The sequence below is a fragment of the Hypanus sabinus genome, chromosome 30, assembly GCF_030144855.1.
Source record: "Hypanus sabinus isolate sHypSab1 chromosome 30, sHypSab1.hap1, whole genome shotgun sequence".
In the NCBI taxonomy this organism is placed as follows: domain Eukaryota; kingdom Metazoa; phylum Chordata; class Chondrichthyes; order Myliobatiformes; family Dasyatidae; genus Hypanus; species Hypanus sabinus.
In genome coordinates, this window is record NC_082735.1 from 26,425,835 (window position 1) to 26,451,370 (window position 25,536).

The 25,536-nt window shown below is 40.6% G+C and overlaps 1 protein-coding gene across 1 annotated transcript in view; it reads left to right on the top strand.

The window, feature by feature from the left end:
- LOC132383464 (microtubule-actin cross-linking factor 1-like) overlaps positions 1–24,188 on the top strand; it is a 509,885-nt gene extending 485,697 nt beyond the window's left edge. Inside the window, exons 98-102 of the mRNA XM_059954443.1 lie at positions 250–367; positions 15,250–15,461; positions 17,333–17,443; positions 19,799–19,910; positions 23,061–24,188. Coding sequence (XP_059810426.1) covers positions 250–367; positions 15,250–15,461; positions 17,333–17,443; positions 19,799–19,910; positions 23,061–23,311 — 804 coding nt within the window. The 3' untranslated portion in view covers positions 23,312–24,188. The remainder of the gene's footprint in view (positions 1–249; positions 368–15,249; positions 15,462–17,332; positions 17,444–19,798; positions 19,911–23,060) is intronic.
- Positions 24,189–25,536: the final 1,348 nt, after the last annotated feature.

Consider the following 25,536-nt stretch of genomic DNA (forward strand, 5'->3'; position numbering starts at 1 on the left):
TCTTGTTGGCTTTCTAAATTTAGCTCTGACAAGAGCACATTAATTGAATGGAAATCAGAGGTTGCCTCTGGTCACTATAAACCCATCAAATTGCTAATTTGAATGGCATTGGCAAAACCTTGGCAGTAGTCGACCCACTTACCTTTTTAAGAAAAAGCATGTTGAATTTGCTGCACTTGGTCCGTGGAAAACTGGGAAGTGGCAATTGCTGATCTTCGGAATTAAACTTCATGTTTTTGGTTCCCACAGTTTGGGGATTCCCAGCAGTTGCGCCTTGTGCGTATTCTGCGAAGCACTGTAATGGTCCGTGTTGGAGGAGGTTGGATGGCATTGGACGAATTCTTAGTGAAAAACGACCCCTGCAGAGGTAAGGCTGAAAGGCAGCAGAGGCCCCTGATCTTTTCCCACCCTACCATGAGGAATTATTTGAACTATTTTAAGTTTATTCGGTGTTGTTGATACTTCTAAGGCAAAGGGAACAATACTAAATTATTTGTTAATCCTTGCATTCTTGTGACCTACAATTTGTGAAAATTTACAATTTGATTACTGTTGCTAGAGTCTACCACGTTGTCATGAGAATTATCTTGAGGATTTCACCCAAATTCTCTTTCTTTTAGAGCAGGATGTAATAAAAGCTTCAAGAAATGTATTAGTACTGACTTAAGAACTTACTTGTAATTGTGTACAAGTTAACTTGGAAACTATGCAATATTGACATTTATTGTATGGGAGGAGCACAAGCTGACAGGAAAGCTGAGTCAAGGTGAGGGGGGATGAAACTGAGTGATGTGAGATGCTAGGAGGTAGTAGGTGAAAGAGGTAGAGGGCTGAAGGAAGAACGACAGGAGAGGATAGACCTTGGAATGAAGGGAAGGAGGTGATGAGCCGCTTGTGAGAGCAGGGTAAGGGAAGAAAAGAGCTAAGAGAGCCATCAGAAAGAGGGGAAAAAGTTGTGGGGTGGAGGGGGTAAACAGTGGGGAATGCCTACCAGAGGTTTTAGAAATTGACGTTGATGCCCTCGTATTGGACCCCAATCTGTGTCAGATCTCACCGATATAGTGGAGGTCACACTGGGAGTATTGCTGGTCTCCAACCTGACTCTAACTTTTGGTAACCTCTCCCTTCCATTTTCCTTGTATCCCCGCCTTTGTTTTCCCTAATTCTGGTGGCCCTCTCACCCCGTCTCTTTTCTTCCCACATCTTCACAACATTCCCCACCTCCCTCCCTTTATTTGGTGATTTGCTGGCCTCTCCTATCAGATTACTTCTTCGGCCCTTTACCTCTTCCACCTATCACCACGAGCTTCCGATATCATTCCCTCTCATCTCCCCTCCCCCTCCCACCTACCTTTCCCTTCACCTGGACTCATCTATTTCCTGCCAGCTTGTGCGGCTCCCCTTCCCCTCCCTTTTCATTCTGGTTTCTGCCACCTTCCTTACCAGTGCCGATGAAGGGTCTCAGCTGAAACGGCAGCTGTTCATCTCCCTCCGTGAATGCTGCCTGAACTGTTGACTTCCTCCGGCATTTTGTGTATGTAGCTCAAAACTTCCAGCATCTGGGAGAGAAACAAGCAACGTCCCCTCTAATTTGTAATGACCAGTGTCCGCAAAAATCTTGTGCTGTGCAATTTTTTGCCCAGTGACGACAACAACATGTACTCACTGAATTTTTAAATGGAAGGAAACCTGAGGCTAATCTAAGGATAATAAACTACCAAGTCCAGTTTGTTGCTCACTGTTTAAAAGAAATGAGATAATCCACATCAATGAGTCTTATTTCTCAAGTATTATGCAGCAGCATGTAATAATATCCATCTTTTCACATGTTATTAAAGTATATTTAAAAATACTTAACATGCCCATGAGGTAGAGGGTGGCAACCTTCTGTGCGCGGTTTAAATTCCTTTGTGTGCTCGTAGCAAAAGGTGTGTGCACATGCAGACCATAGAGGGAGCATTGGAAACAAGATAACTCAATAATTCACTATAGCTGGAAAGAAATGTGTTAGAGGCTTTAAATATATGAAGTTTTCAAATACAGTGATAGAGGAGGGTTGCTTTCTGTTTTGGAAACCGGTTGTCACAAAAGAGTGAGGAAGAAGTTTGGGATAGCACTTTATATCATGAGTTGTAGCTGGCTAAGTATTGAAACAGAGAAAGTTTTTTCCTAAAAGAAGTGGATTAAGAAGAAACTGGGAGAAAATAGTTGTGTGAAGGGTAGGTGGGGAGCAAGGCATAAGGGTTTGTTTGCATTGCACTGCAAAGTGGGCATGAACAGCCAGTGTGCTGTGGTGGTGGCTGTCCATTGTGTCTGACAATGATAGAACCCATGCAGGAGAGTTTTTAAAGTGGAAAAGCCATTGCACTGGGGCAGTTCCACTCTCTCGACCTCAGAATTCCAGGCCCAGTGGTATGGACAAGTCTCACACAAACTTGGTCTCCCTTGGTTACAGTGAGTGACTATGACATGTTCTGTGCCTTGTCATTTGCTCTCCACGGAGTGTTGTAGTACAACCTTCCTGGCTGTTGGATCTCACTCCGGCGGACTGACTCCGTGTGCTGGGACAGGCATATCCCTAACACACAGGAGGATGAGGCCACTGGCTACCCTCACCTGGTTTAGTCTGCCTGTTGAAGTGGTGCGCTGGGATGTGGCCACTGTGTTCAAGTATAAGCCAGGGTATCAAAAGAATAAAATCAGTTCCTTCACTTTGAAATGAGAGATGAAATGGTTCATAACTACCGAACTATCAACGCTAAGCTTCTGCTTTCTAACTCTCTAACAGTGTTTAAACTCCTTTTAGTTGCTTTGCTCTTATCTGTTTACTTTTCTGACTGAAGATAATTTTCTACTTGATGATCTTGCACGTATTCAGTGCATGGTTACAAGACACTAAATCAGGGGTTCCCAACCTGGGATCCACACACCCCTTGGTTAATGGTAGGAATTCATGGCATAGAAAAGGTTGGGAACCACTGAATTAAAGGTATGGTAAAGGTCATTAGATGTCCAGCCTTAATTAAAAGGAACCTTTCAGAGATCTTCTTTGTAAACTTTTAATCAGGAAATCAGTCGCAAAATTGACCTTTGGTGTCTATCATACTCACTATTGATTAGCAGACATTTTTTATATTAACTATCTTTGTAATCCTATTTGACTAAATTGCTGTAATCTGCTCTCTTTAATTGAAAGATTAGGACAGGCAATTATAGATGTTTCTACCTCTTACTGATACAGAATTTGAAATTGTCACAAAACAGCTTTATCAAGCCTAATTAACTGTGAAACAAAATGGACATCATGATAGTGAAGTGGTTGGCATGATGCTTTACATAGCAGGCAACCCAGGTTCAATTCCCGCCGCTGCCTATAAGTTCTCCCTGTAACTGCATGGGTTTTCTTCCAGAGTCCAAAGAACCCGCTGTAGGGTAATTGGTCATTGTAAATTGTCCTGTGATTTGGCTAGGATTAAATTGGGGGATTGCTGAGTGGCACAGCTCGATGGGCTGGAAGGACCTATTCTGCAGTGATCTCGATGATGATAATAATTCTGGAGGTGAGCAAATTCATCTTTAAAAATATTTTCAGGGTCTAAATTTGATTAAAGTTTGATCAGCCAGAAATGTCGACTGTTTATAACTCTCCATAGATGCTGCCTAACCTGCTAAGTTCCTCCAGTATTTATTTTTGTGTGTGTGTGTTGCTCTGGATTTCCAGCATCTGCAGAAACTCTTGTGTTTAACATTTGAATAATAGTTGAACAATCAAGTCTAACATTGTTTGTAACCTGATGATTGAATAAACTTCAAGCAAAATTGACTCCTCCAATATCATAGTTATCATGGGGGGAAAAACACTAAAAAAAGAAAGGCACAGGCCTGCCCACATTGATGAACTTGTTGGAGTTGAGTTTAAATTAACCTTGAATTTGAAATGTGACACCTGGATCGTAAATTGAATGACATTGTTAAACTAAACGGAGAAGTGAAACTTCAATTATATGAGTACTTGAAAGAATTGATACACAAAACAAAAAAATTAAATTCAGATAGTTACACTTTAATCAACAGTTTGATTATCAAATGACTGGGAGTTGTTTCTAAGTTTCCACAAGCGTTTCAGTACAACCAACAATGCGAAATTCTTCAGGGTCATCAAGTCTTGGATTATGTTTCTCAATAGTAGAATGATAGAGATCAAGGTTTCAAATGTGAGCTGAAGTTTGAGACCATATCTTTCTGATCCATGGCTGAATATAACATTGTTAGGTAATTTTTCTCAGGTTCTGATTTACTTTAGCATTGGACAACAAGGGCATGCGTTGAAGGAAAATGGTCAAAGTATTGTCAAGTGCGTGCCCACTAAGTAAACAACTCTGTTGTTCTTTTCCAGTCTGTCTTGTTGAGTTTCAGATTTTGTGTAATTTTTTTTTCTAGTTCATCATCAGGGGAATAAACTGTTACGATCGGAATCAAATTCTTCAATTTCCAGTCATTCTCCGATAGGTTGGCAATTCTTCTCTGTCCAGATCTTTCTTTTTTTTTCCCTCAATCCTGCTCCTCGCAATGAATGATTTGACCTTGTTCCATTCGCAAGGTTGGCAGGCTATTCTCTGCACACAGTATTACAGCCAGGCTATCGGAATATAATCCTTTATTTTCTTCCTTTGACTCCTTAGTCAATTTTCCACAGTTTCAATCTGATATTTAGGAAGTAATTCTCTATTTTTAAATTCAGGTTTTGTTTTAGAACAGACAGAAAAAAACAAAACTGATCCAATTAGAATCTACATTATAATTCATGTTTCAAATTGTAAGTGACATAACTTGAAAGAAGGTATTAGCAATATTTTGGGCCAAGAATATGCAACAAGTTCCTAGGAACACCATACGTTTAATCGATCATTATAAAAGTTCCAGCAAAGGTTAAGTGTTAAAATGAGAAAGTTGATCTATCAAGATATTCAGACTATGCAGCATTTGACCAATGTATAACATTACTGGAAGACTAGTATTACCCTGGCATTCTTGTCCTCAAGTGGTTCATTTTCCATTCTCATTTCTAGAATGGAATGTGATTTTGTATTTAATTGGCTGGTATGTTCCCTCCATTCCCAGTGTACCTTTGGTCTTCAATAGTCTGAGGTGGAGCTCAAAAGCTGCAAGGCCATGTTGCAGCTCTGTGAAACTGGTTAGATCACACTTGAATATTGTGTTCAGTTCTAGCTGCCTCGTTATAGGAATGGTGTAGAAGCTTTAGAGCAGGGGTTCCCAGCCTTTTTTATGCCAAGGCTGAGGCCTCCGTCAGTCAGAGTTGACTCATGGATTTTGCATCCTAGCGAGATAGGCAAGCCTGGGCAGTACGATATGGAGAGCAAGCTGTTGCCCACGTAGCAAGTTCTTCCGGGCTTAGTAGCTAAGCCAGACGTGAAGGCCAGGAGCTGGACTTGGTTGTCAGAGGCTATTTCAGGCGAACACCATTGGGAGCGTTTGATAGATAGTGGGAGCTTGTTCCCATTACCACCCCTGGCTACAACAACCTTAAGGAATCGGATCCCTACCATTAGCTGAGGTGTCTGTGGACCCCAGGTTGGGAACCCCTGCTTTACAGCGAGTGCAGAGGAGATCTACCAGGATACTGCCGAGATTAGAGATTATGCTGATATGGAAAGGCTGAGCGAGCTAGGACTTTGACTCTGGAGCAAAGGAGGATTAGAGGTAGACTAATAGAGGTATATAAGGTGACAAGAAGCATAATTAGAGTGGACTGCCGGCACCTTTTTCCCAGGGCGACAGGGATTAATATGAAGCATAGCTTTAACAAGATTGGAAGAAAGTATGGGGCTGGGTGTCATAGTTAAGTTTTTTACGCAGAGAATGGTTAGTGGTTGGAACAGACTGCCAGGAATGGTGATAGAGGGCAGATTAATTTAGGACAGTTAAGAGACACTTAGATAGGCACATGGATGAAAGAAAACTGGGCTATGTGGGAGGGAAGAATTAGAATGATCTAGAGTAGGTTGTGGGCTGAAGAGCTTGTAAAGTGCTCTACTGTTCCATGTTCTGTGGTTAGAGTAGTATCCTCAGATATTTTAACTACTAAAGCAAGGTCAAAGCTATTAAAATAAAGACTGTTTAGATTATTGGCATTTAATATGATCTGATAGTTTCCCTTTCTCCTTTAAAATGGAAATCCCAATTAAATATCAAAATATTCATGTTACTTCAATACTTCTGTCTTTTCTATTACAAGGAATAAAGCTGCAAAATTTAAAAAAACAATTAATAACCATGAACGTGCTATTTGTTGCAACACTCAAATGTAAAAACAAAATGGAGTATCTTTGAACAACACAAGTTAGTTTTGAAAAGCCAGGCTGTACTGTGTACTGAGGCGATTGCACCGACTTCTAACTTGCATGTAAACTGTTCACCACTTTCACTATTTAGATTCTCCTTCACAAAAGTAATCCTCACTTTTATCATGCAATTCTACACTTGAGTTGAGTGTGACTATTAGATTTTATTTCATTATAGCTGTGTTATTTTGCGAATCTTACCACAAGGATTGGTCTGAAGATGCATTTCTTCAACACATCTGGTTAGGTTATTTTCCTTTCATAATTTTTAATGCTCAGTCTAATTTGTTTCACTGGTAACTTCTTTTTAAACGTCGGGGAAATGGATCTTTTAAAATTGGTGCAAAACAAAATATTTTCCAGAAGTTTAGATTTAAAAGAAAAAATATAAGGTACAATGTACAGAGGATTAGTGAAATTAAACATACTAAATCAAATAATCTAATAACTACGCTCTCCATGATTGAAACAGTATATTGATCACCCTGATTATGTCAGGGGTTGTAGCGGTGGGGACAAGGATGGGAGGGGAGAGTTGAATGCTCTATAGAGAAGGCATGCAGAAATACTGCAATCCCACCCTGTAATCTCCTTGACCATTTCTTACACCCTCGCAACTTTCCTTTAATGTTTTATAAAGATTCAGAATAACTTTCCTGCTTTTATACTCTATGCCATCTGATAAAGCCTAGAATTGTGCATGCCCCATTTAACTACTTTTCCACCTACCCTGCCATTTGTGTATATTTGTCTGTTTCTACACTCCTCTTTAGAATGGACTTCTTCAAGTGAAGAAATTGGAGTTTCTGCATTTTGGCATCTGTGCACTCTAACAGCTTGTTTATGTCGAACTGCAGTCTATCAATGTCCTCTTCACAGCTCACACTGCTGCCAGGTTTTGCATTGTCTACAAACTTAGTCGCTTTGGCTTCACTTCCAAATCGAGATTTCTGATATAGCTAAAAAGAATTCAATGTCTATAAGGCGGCATTGTAGCATAGTGGCTAGCAGAACACTTGACAGTACCAGTAATCCGGGTTCAATTCCCACCGCTGCCTGGAAGGAGTTTGTATGTTCTCTGGGTGCTCTCGTTTCCTCCCACAGTCTAAAGACGTACCAGTTTGGAGATAAATTGTAAATTAGGCTAGGGTTAAATCGGGGTTTGCTGCAGCACAGCTCGAAGAGCTGGAAGGGCCTATTCTGCACTGTATCCCAATAAATATGATCAATCCCTAGAGAAACACCACTATTTGACTAGCTTCAACCCAAAAAAGTGTTTACCATGATGCTGTGTTGTCTGTTATTTAGTCTAATTCATATTATATGGTTAATTTATTTTAATGCATAGTCTTCAACTTTGCTGATAAGCCTGCATTCAAAGTCAGTGTATATCACAACTGCAATACCCTCATCAACTCTATCCATTACCTCATCAAAAAAAATCCATCAAATTGATTAAACATAATTTGCTCTCAGCAAATCCATGCTGTCTTGAATGAAATCATCTCTATTTTTCATCAAAGTAGCTCTTAATCCCTTCCCAAATTAATGTTTTTTAAAATGTTCCCACCACAAGGCTAAACTAATCGACCTGTAGTTACTGAGCTTATCTTAGCATTCAAAGTTCGGAGTAAATTTATTATCAAAGTGCATACATGTTTTCCATAAACTATCTTGAGATTAATTTTCTTGCAGGCATTTAGAGAGAATAAAGAAATAAAATAGAATTCTAGTAGACACTGACAAACTTTAATGTGTAAAAGAGGATAACTGCAAATAAATATAATTCTGGGAACCTGAAGTTTTAAATGTGCGTTGTAACATTTGACACTCTTCAGTCCACTGGCACCATCCCCTTACCAAAGAGCTCCGGAGATTACTATATCATCTTGAAGTTCAGACAACTTTTCTAACACCTTAGTGCAATCAGACTTAAACATAATTAGTGTCTCAACAGTCGGTTTTACTTCTAATTTGGAAGCGCCTCTTCCCCTGGTGAAGATGTGCCCAAATGACTCATCATGTATCTTAAGAGTGCCTTCAGCATTCAATTACAAATTAGCATGTATGCCCTTAAGCTGATCCATGTACTAATCCTTTACTATGCATGTGTGGAACATGCTTGAATTCCCATATATGTTGGCAGTAATTCCTAACCTTTTCTCCTAGGCTCTCTTTGCCTCTCTTACTTTTCACTTCCTCTCCATTCTTTCATAATCAGTCTAGTACTTGCTGGTATTTACAAAGTGACACTTGTCACCCACAGTCTTTAATCACACCGTCGCTTCATCTGCAGCAGGTCTGGTGACCGACCATTTCAATTCCAATCTCCATTCCCATCGCAATATGTCGGTCCATAGACTCCCCTGCTGCCGAGATGAGGCCGCTCTCAGGTTGGAGGAGCAATACCTAGTATTCCATCTGGGTAGCCTCAAACCTGACAGCATGAACACCAATTTCTCTTAACTTACTGTAATTACTACCCCCCACCCCATTTTTGCATTCCTCATTCTAGCTCCCCTCTTACCCCTTCTCTTCTCCTCACCTGCCTATCAGCTCCCGCCAATGCCCTCCTTCCCTTTCTCCCATCGTCCACTCTCCTCTCCTATCAGATTCCTCCTTTGCCTTTTCCACCTATCTTCTCACTTCATCACCCCCTCCCCTACCCACCTACCTTCACCATCACCTCCCAGCTTCTCACTTCATCACCCCTCTCTGCCACCTCACCTACCATCCACCATCACCTCCCAGCTTCTCACTTCATCACCCCTCTCTGCCACCTCCCCTACCGTCCACCATCACCTCCCAGCTTCTCACTTCATCACCCCTCTCTGCCACCTCCCCTACCGTCCACCATCACCTCCCAGCTTCTCACTTCATTGCCCCTCTCTGCCACCTCACCTACCGTCCACCATCACCTCCCAGCTTCTCACTTCATCACCCCTCTCTGCCACCTCCCCTACCGTCCACCATCACCTCCCAGCTTCTCACTTCATCATCCCTCTCTGCCACCTCCCCTACCGTCCACCATCACCTCCCAGCTTCTCACTTCATCATCCCTCTCTGCCACCTCCCCTACCGTCCACCATCACCTCCCAGCTTCTCACTTCATCATCCCTCTCTGCCACCTCACCTACCGTCCACCATCACCTCCCAGCTTCTCACTTCATCATCCCTCTCTGCCACCTCCCCTACCGTCCACCATCACCTCCCAGCTTCTCACTTCATCATCCCTCTCTGACACCTCACCTACCGTCCACCATCACCTCCCAGCTTCTCACTTCATCACCCCTCTCTGCCACCTCACCTACCATCCACCATCACCTCCCAGCTTCTCACTTCATCACCCCTCTCTGCCATCCACCTACCGTCCACCATCACCTCCCAGCTTCTCACTTTATCACCCCTCTCTGCCATCCACCTACCGTCCACCATCACCTCCCAGCTTCTCACTTCATCATCCCTCTCTGCCACCTCCCCTACCGTCCACCATCACCTCCCAGCTTCTCACTTCATCATCCCTCTTTGCCACCTCACCTACCATCCACCATCACCTCCCAGCTTCTCACTTCATCACCCCTCTCTGCCATCCACCTACTGTCCACCATCACCTCCCAGCTTCTCACTTCATCACCCCTCTCTGCCACCTCCCCTACTGTCCACCATCACCTCCCAGCTTCTCACTTCATCACCCCTCTCTGCCACCTCCCCTACCGTCCACCATCACCTCCCAGCTTCTCACTTCATCACCCCTCTCTGCCACCTCACCTACTGTCCACCATCACCTCCCAGCTTCTCACTTCATCACCCCTCTCTGCCATCCACCTACCGTCCACCATCACCTCCCAGCTTCTCACTTCATCGCCCCTCTCTGCCACCTCACCTACCATCCACCATCACCTCCCAGCTTCTCACTTCATCGCCCCTCTCTGCCACCTCACCTACCGTCCACCTTCCACCTTCCAGCTTCTCACTTCATCGCCCCTCTCTGCCACCTCACCTACCGTCCACCTTCCACCTTCCAGCTTCTCACTTCATCATCCCTCTCTGCCACCTCACCTACCATCCACCATCACCTCCCAGCTTCTCACTTCATCACCCCTCTCTGCCACCTCACCTACCGTCCACCATCACCTCCCAGCTTCTCACTTCATCGCCCCTCTCTGCCACCTCACCTACCGTCCACCATCACCTCCCAGCTTCTCACTTCATCACCCCTCTCTGCCACCTCACCTACCGTCCACCATCACCTCCCAGCTTCTCACTTCATCACCCCTCTCTGCCACCTCACCTACCATCCACCATCACCTCCCAGCTTCTCACTTCATCATCCCTCTCTGCCACCTCACCTACCGTCCACCATCACCTCCCAGCTTCTCACTTCATCATCCCTCTCTGCCACCTCACCTACCGTCCACCATCACCTCCCAGCTTCTCACTTCATCGCCCCTCTCTGCCACCTCACCTACCGTCCACCATCACCTCCCAGCTTCTCACTTCATCGCCCCTCTCTGCCACCTCACCTACCGTCCACCTTCCACCTTCCAGCTGGTGCACCTTCCCCCCCGCCCCCGCCATCGTATTCTGACTTCTCCACCCACCCCTCTTCCTCTCCAGTCTCGATCAAGGATCTAGGCCTGAAACATTGCCTCTTTATCCACTCCATGGATGCTGCCTGACCGGCTGACCGCCTCCAGCATTTAGAGTTGGCTTTGACAGTTTCTTGTGGTTTTCCTTTACCTGTTCTGTCATTCAGCCAAGGTGCACACATGCCGCCATCAGGGAATTAGCATTTAGCCCTGGCATTCTTCAGAGAAAAAACAAACCGCATGAAAGGGAGGACAAGAAAATCTCCTGCTAACCTTGAGTGGGGTAGATCCACAGACAGCCAGGTTTCAGCTAGAATGAAATTTAAAAAAGAAATGGTTAAAATTATCCCCTAACAGTGAATAACTAGGACTGTAAGTGTGTGGTCTGTGCCTATTAGGGTGGACAGGCCATTCTCTTATTGCAAGTGTAAGTAATGCTTTATATCACAACAGTCCAATTAATTATTTTCCTCTGCCTTTCTCCTTCACTACAGCTGGCTAATTTTAATGTTAGAATCACCTTCTCCTAAATATTTCCCTGCTGAAGCATAATGCATTTGACCCGCTTCAATCCCCCAAATCTGATTCAGCCATTCTCTAAAAATTATTCACACTTTAGAAATGCTTCACTTTCTGTTTACATTGAGGTAATTAAAGTCCGCCTATAGTTTCTACATTTATCTGCAGACCACTGCTTGAGTAGATAAATTCATCTCTGCATACTTCAAAGTTATTTTTGATCCTTTATTTAAGATAGCGATCCTTTATTTAAGGATATTTTAAAATTTGTGTCATGTTGCAGATTTACCTTTGGATAGAAATTCATCTCTGATTATACTATGCACATCGTTAGTCTCCTGAATTCAGTTCCACAGAAATTAATGGGGCCAAACTTCACAAGTAGAACATGACGGACCTACTCTAATGTTATTCACGGTTAGCGTAAGTAACTGGAAAAAAATCAGTGGATGTAGTGCATCGGTCTTCCATAAGTTTAAGGCACTTATCTGTGCCAATACTAAAAGAATGATTAAATGAAAATAAGCATGATAGTTGTGGATAAGTGGTTCTGTTTCAAGTTGGCAACCTGTAACTAGTGGGGTTCCAAATGGATCAGTGCTGAGTCAGTTAATGAGAATTTATATTAATGACTTGGAGAAAGGCTCTAAGTATATTGTGTCCAAGTTCAAGGATAGGTGCCAGGAAAGCCAAAAAAAACTGCAGTCTGGCTAGGTAAATGGACTAAAAAAAACAGGTGGAGTATGATGTAATAAAGATCCTCCACAGTTGCAAAGAGTTTAATAAATCTTGCCTGCATGTATGCAATTTTGATCTCGTTATTTAAGGAGGAATATACTTGGTGGCAGTGCAGAGAAAGTTCCTCCAACTTTGTTGTACGTGTTGCTTTGGCCCCTACATTTGCAGTGTACTTTGTGTTCAGAGGAAGTTCCTATGGTTCCTCTGATAAAGAAGGTGGTCTCCTAAGAAAGTACTCTAGGTATTAGGCCAATAAAAATTCTGAAACTTTACTTATGCTGTAGTTGAGTGTGAGGTGTTAGTCTCAGGGTAAAGGTGTGGGTAAGGATGTTGTCCTGATGGAATTTCTTGGAGAATTTGTGAGTGTTTGAAATTCCATATCCTGGAGACGTATGGATAGCAAGTCATTATGTATATTCCAGAATGAGATAAATGGAGCTTTGGACTTTTGGACTTCAGCGCTATGCAAATCAGGCAAGAAAATGAATGGAGAAACAAGGCATGTGGTCAGCTAAACTCTTGTTAAAGAGCAGATTGTGTTCAAGAAGCTTTGAGGCCTGTCACTCCCCACTCCTCCCATTCAGATGAATTTCAACTCTGTCCCTCGAATAGTACATGAATGCACTATTTCTGTCTTCCAGTTTGAATTCATTGTGACCTTGCAATCTACACAACACAAAGCCTCGCCTGTTACATTGAAGCCACCTCCTTCTTTGCCAAGTTCACCCTTGTCTATCAAATAACAAAAGTTTTTTTGAAGTTTTGTTTGTTATTCTTTGTACTTTATTTATTGTGATTTTACTTTAATACTTTATTAGTAAAAGTCTTTATCATTTGCATCTAAATATGTTTAGACTCAACAACCAGTCAGCCAAAGCCATTGAACTCGTAATTGAGAAACAAAATCAATTTATTGCCATCTATTTTTTAAACATTGAGATACAGCACAGAATAACCCCTTCTGACCCTTCGAGGTGCACTGCTAGCCTAATCGCAGGACAATTTACAATGACCTATTACAACAACCAGTGTGCCTTTGGGACTGTGGGAGGAAACCAGAGCACCTGGAGGAAACCCACGTGGTCACGGGGAGAACGTACAAACTCCTTACAGGCAGTGGTAGGAATTGAACCCTGGTCACCTACACTGTAAAGCATTGTGCTAACCACTACACTACTGTGCCACCCTGCTTTATCTACTTTGTTTTGTTATTTCTTTGTCATCACATCATTCTGAATTTCCTCACGTCATTATTCATAGCTCTCAAACTTCAGTTTTTGTTAACAACTTTGTCTATTCTTTGACTATTGGTGGTGTCAGCCTCAAGTAGAGTTGTGTCAGTATCACCCATGACAAAGTCTGCATTTCAACAAAAAGTCCAAAAGCTAATTTATTATGGAGATACATACGGGGCAGCACAGTGGTATTCACAACTCTTCACAGTGCAGGCGACCCAGGTTCAATTCCCGACGCTGCCTGTAAGGAGTCAGTACATTCTCCTCATGATCACGCAGATTTCCTCTAGCGTGGCTAGAATAGGCGGAAGGGTCTGTTTCACACTGTATCTCAATAAATAAGTAAATATGCGGCCATAAACAACACTGAGATTTATTTTCTTGTGGGAATACTCAAAAAATCCGTAATAGAATAGTAACCATAATGGAATCAATGAAGGACTGTGTAAAAGAATGCAATGAAAAGCAGTGGATCTTGCATTTCAACTGAGATCCCAGTAACATATGCATTAACATTGAATATGGTCAACCATGCTTTTTTATTGTGAATAAGAATAAAATTTGTAAAGTCCTCCTGTAACAAATTCCCAAAAAATCTCATTAGTTTCTTTGTAGACCTAACTCTTGAAAGTGCCAGAGCCCACAGTTTTCATCTCTTCCCAATTACTGTTAATTTTTAAGGTCCGTTTCACAGTGAAACACAGATTTGTCTTATTGTTTAAGTGGTATTGATGTAACCAGTTTTACTTGGCCATTTGAATAAACAGCTAAAAAGCCAGATGGGTACTGTAATGTTTAGTAACTTCAAAACATTAAACTAATTCAAGGGAAAGTACGGAGTCTGAAAATACGAGGTACGCATGTATCAGGTGTGATGACATATGCAATTAGCTTATTTACATATAAGCCATAATTATTTAGATGAACGAGAATGCTTAATCAACAACATATTTACCAGATTACTCAAATGTTATTATGTTAAATACACAAGAGGATAGACAGACTCAAAAGTATCTTCCTTATAACTTTTGAAATCTTATTTTAGAATATTCCTATTCAGTCTCTCTTACAGTGAGTAATTAGCAGAAAATTGGTCTGTCAATCCACTTGAAAATGAACTGTGAGGATAAATTTGGAAGCAGACCAATTTTCCTTGACACTAATAAATAAAATGATAATAGTCAAATGCCCAGCTTGTACCTGTCGAGAAAGCCTTTTTCAGAAAGCCATCCACCCCTGTCATGCATATTTTGCTGCAGCTAGGGAGCTGTTTTAGTGTCGGCTGTGAACAGTGCGGAATTCCCATTGTGTTGCCTTGTCATCGGATCAGAGATGTGCATGCAGCATGGCAAAAAATGGCAACTTCAGCCTGGTGTTCACTTCTTCCATTTTTCTCACAAACTGTTTGCAGACTGAAGCAAATCCACCCCATAATCTCGTCTCATGACTGAATAAACTGTTTTGCCTCTAGCAAATGAACTTGAATCTTTGAGCTTGCGATTATCTGTACAGGGAACCATCAGCGTTACAACAACTGCATTTGAGCAAGAATGTAATCTATATCATTTAAATTCATGATGCTATGTTGCTGAACTTCATTGTATTGTAAAACAAGCTTTACCGTGCTGCATGTTCAGCAGTTTCAATTCAGTTGCTGATGTGAACTACAATTTTGCAATTTTTCGGTTTAATTGTACTGATATCATTGGTAGTTGGATTGAATTGAGATTTGTCTGCTTTCCTGCAATAGCTATATAGACTTTGGCTTCATTATTTTATCACTTTTATGTTTTAATTTTCCTTCAGCAAGAGGACGAACCAATTTAGAACTGCGAGAGAAATTTATATTACCAGAGGGAGCATCGCAGGGTATGGCACCTTTCAGGATTAGAGGTCGCAAATCCAAGCCTTCGTCCAGGGCTGCATCTCCGACCCGATCGAGCTCCAGTGCCAGCCATAGTAACCACAGTTGCACATCCGTGCCTTCGTCACCCGCCACTCCAGCCAGCGGAAATAAGGTAAGCATTTTTTCTGTAGTGTTGAAATAAACTCTTTCCATTATAGTCCTACACCGAATGAAAATTTATGACTTGAATCAATTATCTATGTTTCCAAATAAAATAGACCAACATTGTACTATTTTTGTAACCCTTTGTTACAGATACAATGCCATGAAATCAATATTAACAAAAATTGTGTCCTCTGGGATGTAATAGTATAATATCTATTAAATGCACACAGTAAAACAGTACATACAGGACATATTAAAATGAAAACTCCTTTTAAGGTGTAATGGTAAACTTATTGATACTAACAAACACGAGGAAATCTGCAGATGCTGGAAATCCAAAGCAACATGCACAAAATGCTGGAGGAACTCGGCAGTCCAGGCAGCATTGATGAAAGAGAGTTAACCATCGACGTTTTGGGCTGAGACCCTTCATTGGGACTGGAAAGAAAGGGGAGAAGTCAGAATGAGGAGGGGAGGGAGGAAGAAGTACAAGGTGGCAGGTGATAGGTGAAACCACGAAAGGAGGAGGGAGTGAAGTAAAGAGCTGGGTAGCTGATTGGTGAAGAAGATAAAGGGCTGGGGAGTGGGGAAATCTGATAGGAAAGGACAAGTCCCCTTCCTTTTGCCCTTTCTTTTCCAGTCCTAATGAAGAGTCTCGGCTCAAAGCATCAACTGATTACTCTTTTCCGTAGATGCTGCCTGGCCTGCTGAGTTCCTACAGCTTTTTGTGCGTGTTGCTTATAGGTATTAAGTTTGGGCTGGTTTAATGTTATTGTCAGCCGTATAGACACCCTTAATAACTGAATTAAAAATAATAGGGGTTCAGGATTATTACCTGCCTTTTAAGTTTTTGAAAAACATCAATGTTCAACAAGGTATAAGTTCAGAAAACTGTTTCCCAGTCGTGAATATCACACTTGATGTGTATGGTATATTTTCTCCTTCACTTATCCAATGTTCATGTAAAGTAAATTGATCTGTAATTTTCATTCTAACGTGTGAAGAATCAGATGTTCATGGGATTTTCAAAAAAAGCACTTGCTGAAGATGTGTTTCTCATTAGTCCAAATTTTCATCAGATGAAATGTACCTCAAAGCAGCTTATGATTCTGTCCTATCAGAGTTTCCATATTGTACTTAACAGACTACTTGGTGGAACAACAAAAAAGAGCTTTCACTCTCTGTAAAACAAGTGAAGTTGTTGTGTGCTAATAATCTTTATACAGGGGCACAGGTTATATGCCTTTATCATTACTCAATTCCATGACATTTTTTTTCTGTTGCATTCACTTTAATCAGTAATATGACTCTTACATTGAACAAGATTGAGTGTTTGGAATGTCCAGAGATTAATGTAGCCAAAGTAAATTAAAGATGTCTGAATCCACGTTCTGTACTTAAGTCATTTTTTTTAAACACAGAGCATTCATTAATCAGGATCAGACTTTCTTAATTAATTGATATATCAGACGTGCATCTAATTAGAACTTGTTTTAAAAAAAAACTCTTACAAAGCCACATGTGTGATTTGTTTTGGATTTAAAAGGGAAAGCAAAAGGCTACAGTATTTTGGTAAATATATTTTTAAACACAGGAACATTCTGGTCTCTTTATTTGTAAAGAAAGGTGGTTTCTTGTTCAATGTTATATAAAGTTCTTCAAATTTGTGAATTTTTTCACACAAGTTTCTTATATTTCAGTTGTTTAATTTTGATTTGCACTTGTTTATTATTTGGTGATTTTTAACATTTCATTGATCAACATTAATTTTATGTTAACATTTGCTCATCCTTTTAACCCCTTTTCTTTTACCATCTTATGTCCATCTTGCTTCTAATCCTCTCCTACTCCATCCTACCTTCCTCTCCCACCTCACAGACGCCCCAGACCTTCACACGTTGTTATGACAAACCTTGGTTGACAAACAGTAAGGCTTCTACTCCCTCTAAGTGCCTAGACTCACATGTGTTCCAGATCCCCAGCATTGAGGTACAGTATAAAGCACACTAAGGTAGTAAGAAGACTCAATGAGATAAACAGAGCAATGGTAATCAACAGTGAGTAGCATCTACTGCCTAGATACACCACAAAATTGTACTGAGGGTTACTCTAGGGGTGTGCTAACCTCTGTTTAAATTAAAATTCACTGTTTGGAAATTATTGAAAAATATTTAGCAATTGTGTCAAAATGTATAATAAATGAAAATCTGCAAAGACATGTTGTAACTTGGAATTACATTAATGATTTTAATTCACAGCACCAATAATTACAGAAATGTGTGCACCAACTAAAGCTTAAGCTTTGGTAGAAAAAAGTATACTTTCAAATAGAGATTTTATTCTGAAACTAAAACCTCAATTTACTTGAAAAAGAAATTACAAGTAGATAACATAGTTTTTGTTTGTTGCATATCTCACTTTTAAATCGGCATTATTAGCCCGGAAACTTGGTTCCAAATAAACCAAAAAATAATATGCTCCATACTCCCTCCAAAACTGGCACTCCCTCCTCTTCTTGTTTCTGCTTTGGGTTAGTTAATTTAAATAATCAGTTAACTCAAATCTGTGGTCGGCATTACATCTGTGCATTCTTAATCATCTTGCACCTCTTATGGGGACTTCGTTATTCCTAAGTGTCCAAGTCAACTTGCTTTGGACATTCGCCATCCATATTACTTTTACATTGTGAGTCATTAGTTATAATTAGAGTGGAGAATTGACATCACAATTTTGGTAATAAAGAAATTGCAGGTTCCTAATATTTGCATAGTTGGCTTCCTGGGCAATTGTGAGGACCATGGTTGGGTTCAAGTAAATGGACTCAGTAGAAGACCAAGCTGGCACAGACTGCGTGGGCCAAAGACCCTGTTTATGTGCTGTAGTGCTCCATAACTAAATAAGTTAAAGTCTTTAAATTAATCCTTCTGTTGCAAGAGTTCCCAACCTTTTTTATGCCATGGGCCAATACCATTACGCAAAGAGCCCATCAATCCCAGGTTAGGTTCCTTTGAGAATGGGTTTCAGTCTGTTTTTGACCACAATGCTGGAAAAAAGAAAGGCTTTCTCATAGCATTCCTTGTCTAAACTGTTCCATACCAAAAGAGATTTGCTCGGGAGGCAATTGGAATCACAGATGAGGGAAAGCTCATTAAGGGGGAAAAACTGGAAAGAGCAGAGTTGGAGGTGACTGCCTGTCCTGGTGGAGTTACTGGAACTTAAGTGTTAGTGTCATGAAATTGGATTATTTTTTAAACTATGACCAATTTTTAATAGGGAGCAGGTGCACTCATGTTACCATATGCCAGTGCTCTGTCATTGAATTTGCTTGTTTGTCATGTTCCAGATCTTGTGCCTGATATCCATCATCTGAATGTTTCACATACCAAATAAAATGCTTTCTCTCATATTACCAGGATTTCTGTATTTCTAGATTCGTGCAGCAGCTTTATCATATGCTCAGGGCATTCCAAAGCTAGTAAATCATTTTGAAACGAGGATTTTGCTGTAATTTATAAAACATGATCCCATGATAGGTAATTAGAGAGTAATCTGGTTTGGTAAAAGTAGTTGGAAGGAGACCAGAAAACTCTTGGCTCCTCTTTTGATGGTCCCATAACACATTTGAGGAGATGGAGCCTCAGATTAATAACTAATCCAAAAAGACACCACTTTTAATCATTTTTCCCTCTGTACCGCACAAGTGTCATTTTTAATTACAAGCTATAATCTTATATCTTAAATGCCAAGCTGACACTTGAATTGATTTAGTGTTAAGTGAATCCTCAGTTCCCTGACTAATATGATAGGACAATTAGCATTAAATATTGGCACCAATGAAGAGAATGAAATTTATGCTAGCTTCTGAAAATGTTAATGAGTGTTTATATTCTGTATGATTGAATTTATTTCTCATTTGGTATATGGGCTAGATCTTAGGTTCTTTATATTAATGTTATTTGGCATATAAACATCGAGATGAAACTCCAATTGCTCAGGGTTTATTACATATGCTTGGCTAGATGAATCAACAAAATCCTAGTCAAGATAACAATAAACTCATGTCATGTAATCCAGACAGTAAGATTCAGCCTCTAGAGCAGATTTGTAAAGAAGTGAAAGTTAATCATGCATGGAGCCCTAAATAGCGAAAAGATAAGATCCTCAGTACCAGAATTTTCTACGTCCCCTCCAGCTATCCTGTTATGATTGAGAAAAAGACATTTGTAACTGACTGGAAAGTTATGATAATCGATTGTGAACAGTGTGGTAACCTGTTGACATTGCATTTATTGTCCTTCATTGGTCTTTCAATTGGCATTTTAAAACATCTGTACTTCAAACTAGGTGACTCCCGTGCAAGCAAGTAAACTCAGACGACCCAGCTACCACTCCAGTAAGGTCTCACTCAGTGGAGACAATGGAAATGTGCCTACAGCCGCCAAGTCCAGCAAAACTGGTGAGTTCTGAAGATGATCAGGACACGGATGTAATCAGAAACAGGCTCATTATCACCGACATGTGTTGGTGCAATACATAAAATATGCCATAAATTACAAAAAGAAATAAATATATAAGTCATGCTAAAAAAGAGAAAATCAATAGGGTTGGTTACAGTTAAGATGGCAGAGAGGTGGAATCTTCATCTTTGAGCCATTAGTTTCATAATCTTGAGTGTAATGTGCTATGAATTTTGGTGATTTGCTATGAATTTGATGGTACTTACAGTTGTGATTTTATAAAATCCAAAGGCATTTAAGGTGATGTAAAGTTCAAAGTAAATTTTATTATCAGAGTACATACATGTCACCACGTACAACCCTGAGCTTCTTATTCCCGCAGGCAAACTCAGCAAATCTATAGAGTAGTAACTGTAAACAGGATCAGTGAAAGAGCAAGAACACAGAAGACAACAGACAGTGCAAACGCAAATAGGAATAAATAGCAATAAATAAAGAAGAATGAAATAACAAGATAAAGAGTCCTTAAAGTGGGGTCATTGGGAATCAGAGTTCCCAAGTCCTGGATTGAGAAAGGGACAAATGTGCCTCTCTGTTCCACTTGTGGTTTCCGGAGACAGGACTCATCATTTAGATTCTGTATCGGTCAAACCTGGTGGAAGATTTGACATCCCTTTACTTTCACTGTGAATTTTAAGCCTTTGTATTACTGTTTCATTCAATGTTTCTCAATGATTTAAGTGTTGTTAATTTACTGTTTCTGAATTTATTTCAAAGATTCAAAGTACATTTATTATCAAAGTATGTATGCAGTGTACAACCGTGGATTCGTCTTCTCCACGGACGGCCACAAACAAGGAAGAACCATGGGATCCATTCAAAGAAAAAAAAGACACAAAATCCACCCCCCCCCCCACCTCACGCACACAAAAAACAATTCACGCAAATGGCAACACAAAGAAGCAAACGAGCAGAAACTCAGGATATGAAACACATAATTAAAAGGCATATTTCAGTTCAGCTCAGTGTTCGTTATCTGCAACCATCCCAATTCAAAATTGCCCAAACTACATTAAAAAAGGAACGACCAGAAAACTAGAATTTTCAATTTACTGCATTTTTAAAAGATTTTCTTTAAATTTCTGATTATCACACACTTTCAAAATAAAATGGAAATGCGTGCTCATATCCCACACAAATAGATCATTGGGTTTTTTTTCTCTTAATTAAATATAATTTTCAAACATAGAAGTTGTCAGAAATATAAATGGCACCTCTGACAAATAATAACATGTCACTGTTATTTGCAGTTTTTATTTCTTTTAATCTTTAACATTGAAAGCATAACCAACCCTTAATTTATAATTTCCTTTTTCATTCCACAACTTTTATCCTGCAAAGCCGTAAGTTTTCATGTTGAGAATAATCATTATTCATGCATATTGTAACTCCAAATGCTATAAATATTCAGCCAAACAGACAGCTTCTGTGGAGAGAGTCAGAAGCTAAAGTGTCAGGTCAATGATCCTTCAGTGGTAACTCTGATTTAACCGGCAGCGGTCCCCCTTGGTAATTTAAAAGCCATTACAAGATGATTCAACATAATTGTTCTTTTTGACAACTCTTCTGGGGTGTGTGATGATGTGAAGAGGATCGAGATCAAAGACAGTGCACTTGTGGATCCAGTGCTCCCCGCCACTACAAGGAGGGCTGCATCTGTCACCAGACACCTCCACCTCCACCATAGTCTCTCTCTTCTCGCTGCTGCCGCTGGGAAGAAGGCACAGGAGTCTTGGGTCCCACACCACAACATTCAGAACCAGTTATTGCCCTTCAACCATCAGGGTCCTGAACTGGCATGGATAACTTCACTCATGCTCGACTCTGAACTCATTCCACAACCTGCAAAGTCACTGTCATGGACTCTACAACTCATGCTCTCAAAATTATGTATTTATTTATTGTTTGCGCAGTCCAACTTCCTTTCACATTGGTTGTCTTTCAGTCTTTCTATGTAATTTTTCATTGATTCTATAGTATTTCTCTGTTCCACTGTGAATGCCTGCAAGGAAATGAACCTCATGGTGACATATACTGTACGTACTTTGATAATAAATTTACTTTGAATTCTGTTACATCTGAGCCATGAATACGAAACAGATGACAACTCAAATTCATGAAACAAGTTAAAGCAGATGCTACAAACCCAAATGGTTTGTATCTTTTAATTACGCACATAACTAATTTGACATTTACATCTTTGAACTGAATAGAAAGTAAATTAGCAGGCTTGGTCCCCAATCACAAGCTAGATTTTTCCTACAGGAAATGTGGTTGTTTATTTGTGAGTCTAGTAAAGGCAGTCGCAGTTCATAACCCAACTCCAAAGTCGCAAGCTCACCTTTTACAAATGGTTGGTAAAGTTTCGGAAAGTGGCACACAAAAGGATTTGTATTGTCTCCACAATTTCTGGGTCAAAATAAAATCCCACAGTGAAGATCACTTATGGGGAAAGATTATCAGCTCCTAAGGAGATTGAGGTAAGCAAGGCTCCCTCCACACCCTCTCCCAATCTTAACTGAATTTTACAAGAGCACCATTCAGAGCGTCCTGACAAGTTACTTCTCCGTCTGGTGTGGGAACAGCTGAGCATCAGACCAGAAGTCCCTACAAAAGACTGTGAGAGCAGCTGAGAGGATCATAGGGGTCTCCCTTCCATCCATCAAGGACATTTATCTCGAGCATTCCATACACAGGGCCCTTAGTTTTATCAAGAATCCCACCTATTTATCCAGCATCCTCTTTGACTTTCTACCGTCAGGCAGGAGACTCTGATGCATTAATGGCCAGGATAGGAAACGGTTCCTTCCCTCATCATGTTCAAAATCACTGGTTAATTTGTTCTGTACTGTACCTCACAATATTTAATTTATGCACTTTGTTTATTTATGCATAATTTATCTATAGGTTTTGTCCTTACTTTCCTAAGTTATTGCGTGTTATGTATACTACTGTGCTTTACACCCTGCACTGGAGAATCGTCTCATTTTTGGTGTACATGTCTATTGTTAAATGAAATCAACTTGACTTGACTTCGTGGCATCTTGTGTGTTCCCCAGAATAACATTTTTTTAAAAACGCCCCTGCAGATTCCAAAAGGACACCAAGCAGGCCGACGAGTCGGGCAGGAAGTCGTGCCGGTAGCAGAGCAAACAGTCGGCGAGGCAGCGATGCTTCTGATTTTGATGTCCTGGAGACGCAATCAATGTGTTCAGATATTTCTGAATCCAGCACAGGAGGATCCCAAGCAAGTTCACGAAGGGGTTCCACTAAACCTTCAAAGATCCCAACACCCTCAAAGAAAACCACAACCCCAAAAACCACAAGCACCAGAAGATAATACAAGTGAAGCTGTGGAATAGTCCACACAAACCAACACACAAACACACACACATACACACAAAACACACGCGCGTGCGACCAGATGTATAATATTCTACAAAAAGTACTGTTGTTAAGCATTGTAAAAGATTAATTGTCGTCTAATACTGCCTTATCATTGTACTTTCTCTGGGTTTTTTTTTGTTTTTGTAAGTTAAAAGTTTTTTCATGTGAATATTTATGTAGATAAAACATCCATGTTTTGTTCCCATGGCCTCTGTGTCAGAGGGAAGTGAGAATGCTTTTAAAGATAAAGGAAATTTAAATGTGTTCGTGTTCTATTAAAGATTTGAACTACTGCTTTTTAAAAAAAAAACTTGCATTTAGGAAACGACCCTTTAATGAGAAGTTGACTTGCTGTAAAGGCGAGACAAATGCTGCAGTGTTTGTTAAGAATCACGGATACCTCACGGAGTATTTAAGTGGGAAAAAAAATGGAGCGATGTACAGTTTTACTTATTTTTAAGATTGTTCATTTTTTGCCTGCTGAAAGTTACACAAATAATAATTATGACAACAAGTGCACATGCAAGTTGTAAAAGACTATTGCTATCTTGTAAGCAGTATAAAGGACACTTTAATAGCAGCTGAAGGTCATTGTGGGCCACACCAGCAATTGCTAGCAAGGCCCTTCTCACTTTTTTATGCTGCTTTTTGTTCATATGAACTGACCACTGGGGCTACATGAGCAGCAGTATTTATATTCTATTGATATCTAGTCTGACCATGTCGCTATGTGAATCCACAATTGAAATTGTACCAATGAGTCAAACGTTCATTTTTTGTATTCAAAAACAAATGTGCTTGCAGTAACTTAAAAAAAAGATTAAGTACTGCTTTACTTGTCTTGCTGGTCTTTATTCATAATTCATTGAAGGTGGTGTCACAGGTGGATAGAGCCGTAAAGAAAAAATTCGGCACATTGGCTTTCATAAATCAAAGTATTGAGTATGGGAGATAGGACATTATGTTGAAGTCGTATAAGACATTGGTGAGGCCTAATTTGGAGCAGATTTGGTCACCTACCTACAGGAAAGATGTAAACAAGGTTGAAAGAGTACAGAGAAAATTTACAAGGATGTTGCCAGGTCTGGAGGAAAGATTGAATGGGTTAGAACTTTATTCCTTGGAATGTAGAAGGTTGAGGGGAAATTTGATAGAAGTATACAAAGTGGTGTGGCATGTGGTTAAGGCGTTGGACTAGCGATCTGAAGGTCGTGAGTTCAAGCCCCAGCCAAGGCAGCGTGTTGTGTCCTTGAGCAAGGTACTTAACCACACATTGCTCCAGTCCACCCAGCTGAAAATGTGTACCGGCAAAATGCTGGGGGTTAACCTCGTGATAGACTGGTGTCCTATCTGGGGGGAGTCTTGTACTCTCAGTTGCTTCATGCCACAGAAACCGGCATAAGCACCGGCCTGATACCTATAAGGCTTGGGACAGACTTTAACTATACAAAATTATAGGGGGGGTAAGTGGAAGCAGGCTTTTTCCATTGAAGTTGGGTGGATCTACAACTTGAGGTGATGGGTTAAGCTTGAAAGGTGAAAAGTTTAAAGGGAACTTGAGGGAGTGCAGAGGAGATTTACAAGGATGTTGCCTGGATTGGGGAGCATACCTTATGAGAATAGGTTGAGTGAACTTTACCTTTTCTGCTTGGAGAGACGGAGAATGAGAGGTGACCTGATAGAGGTGTTTAAGATGATGAGAGGCATTGATCGTGTGGATAGTCTGAGGCTTTTTCCGGGGCTGAAATAGCTAACATGAGAGGGCACCATTTTAAGGTCCTTTGAAATAGGTACAGAGGGGATGTCAGGGGTAAGTTTTTTACACAGAGAGTGGTGAGTGCGTGGAATGGGCTGCTGGCAACGGTGGTGGAGGCAGATACGATAGGGTCTTTTAAGAGACTCCTGGATAGGTACATGGAGTTTCGAAAAATAGAGGGCTATGGGTAACCCTAGGTAATTTCTAAGGTAAGGGCATGCTCAGTACAGCTTTGTGGGTCTAAGGGCCTGTATTGCACTGTGGGTTTTCTATGTAACTTACTTATTCAGTTGGACTGTGATGAGAGTGTGGAATGAGCTGCTGGGATAATTTCAGCAGTTAAGAGAAGCTTGGATAGGTACATGAATGGTAGGGGTATGGAGGATGATGGTCCCAGTGCAGGTTGATGATAGTAGGCAATT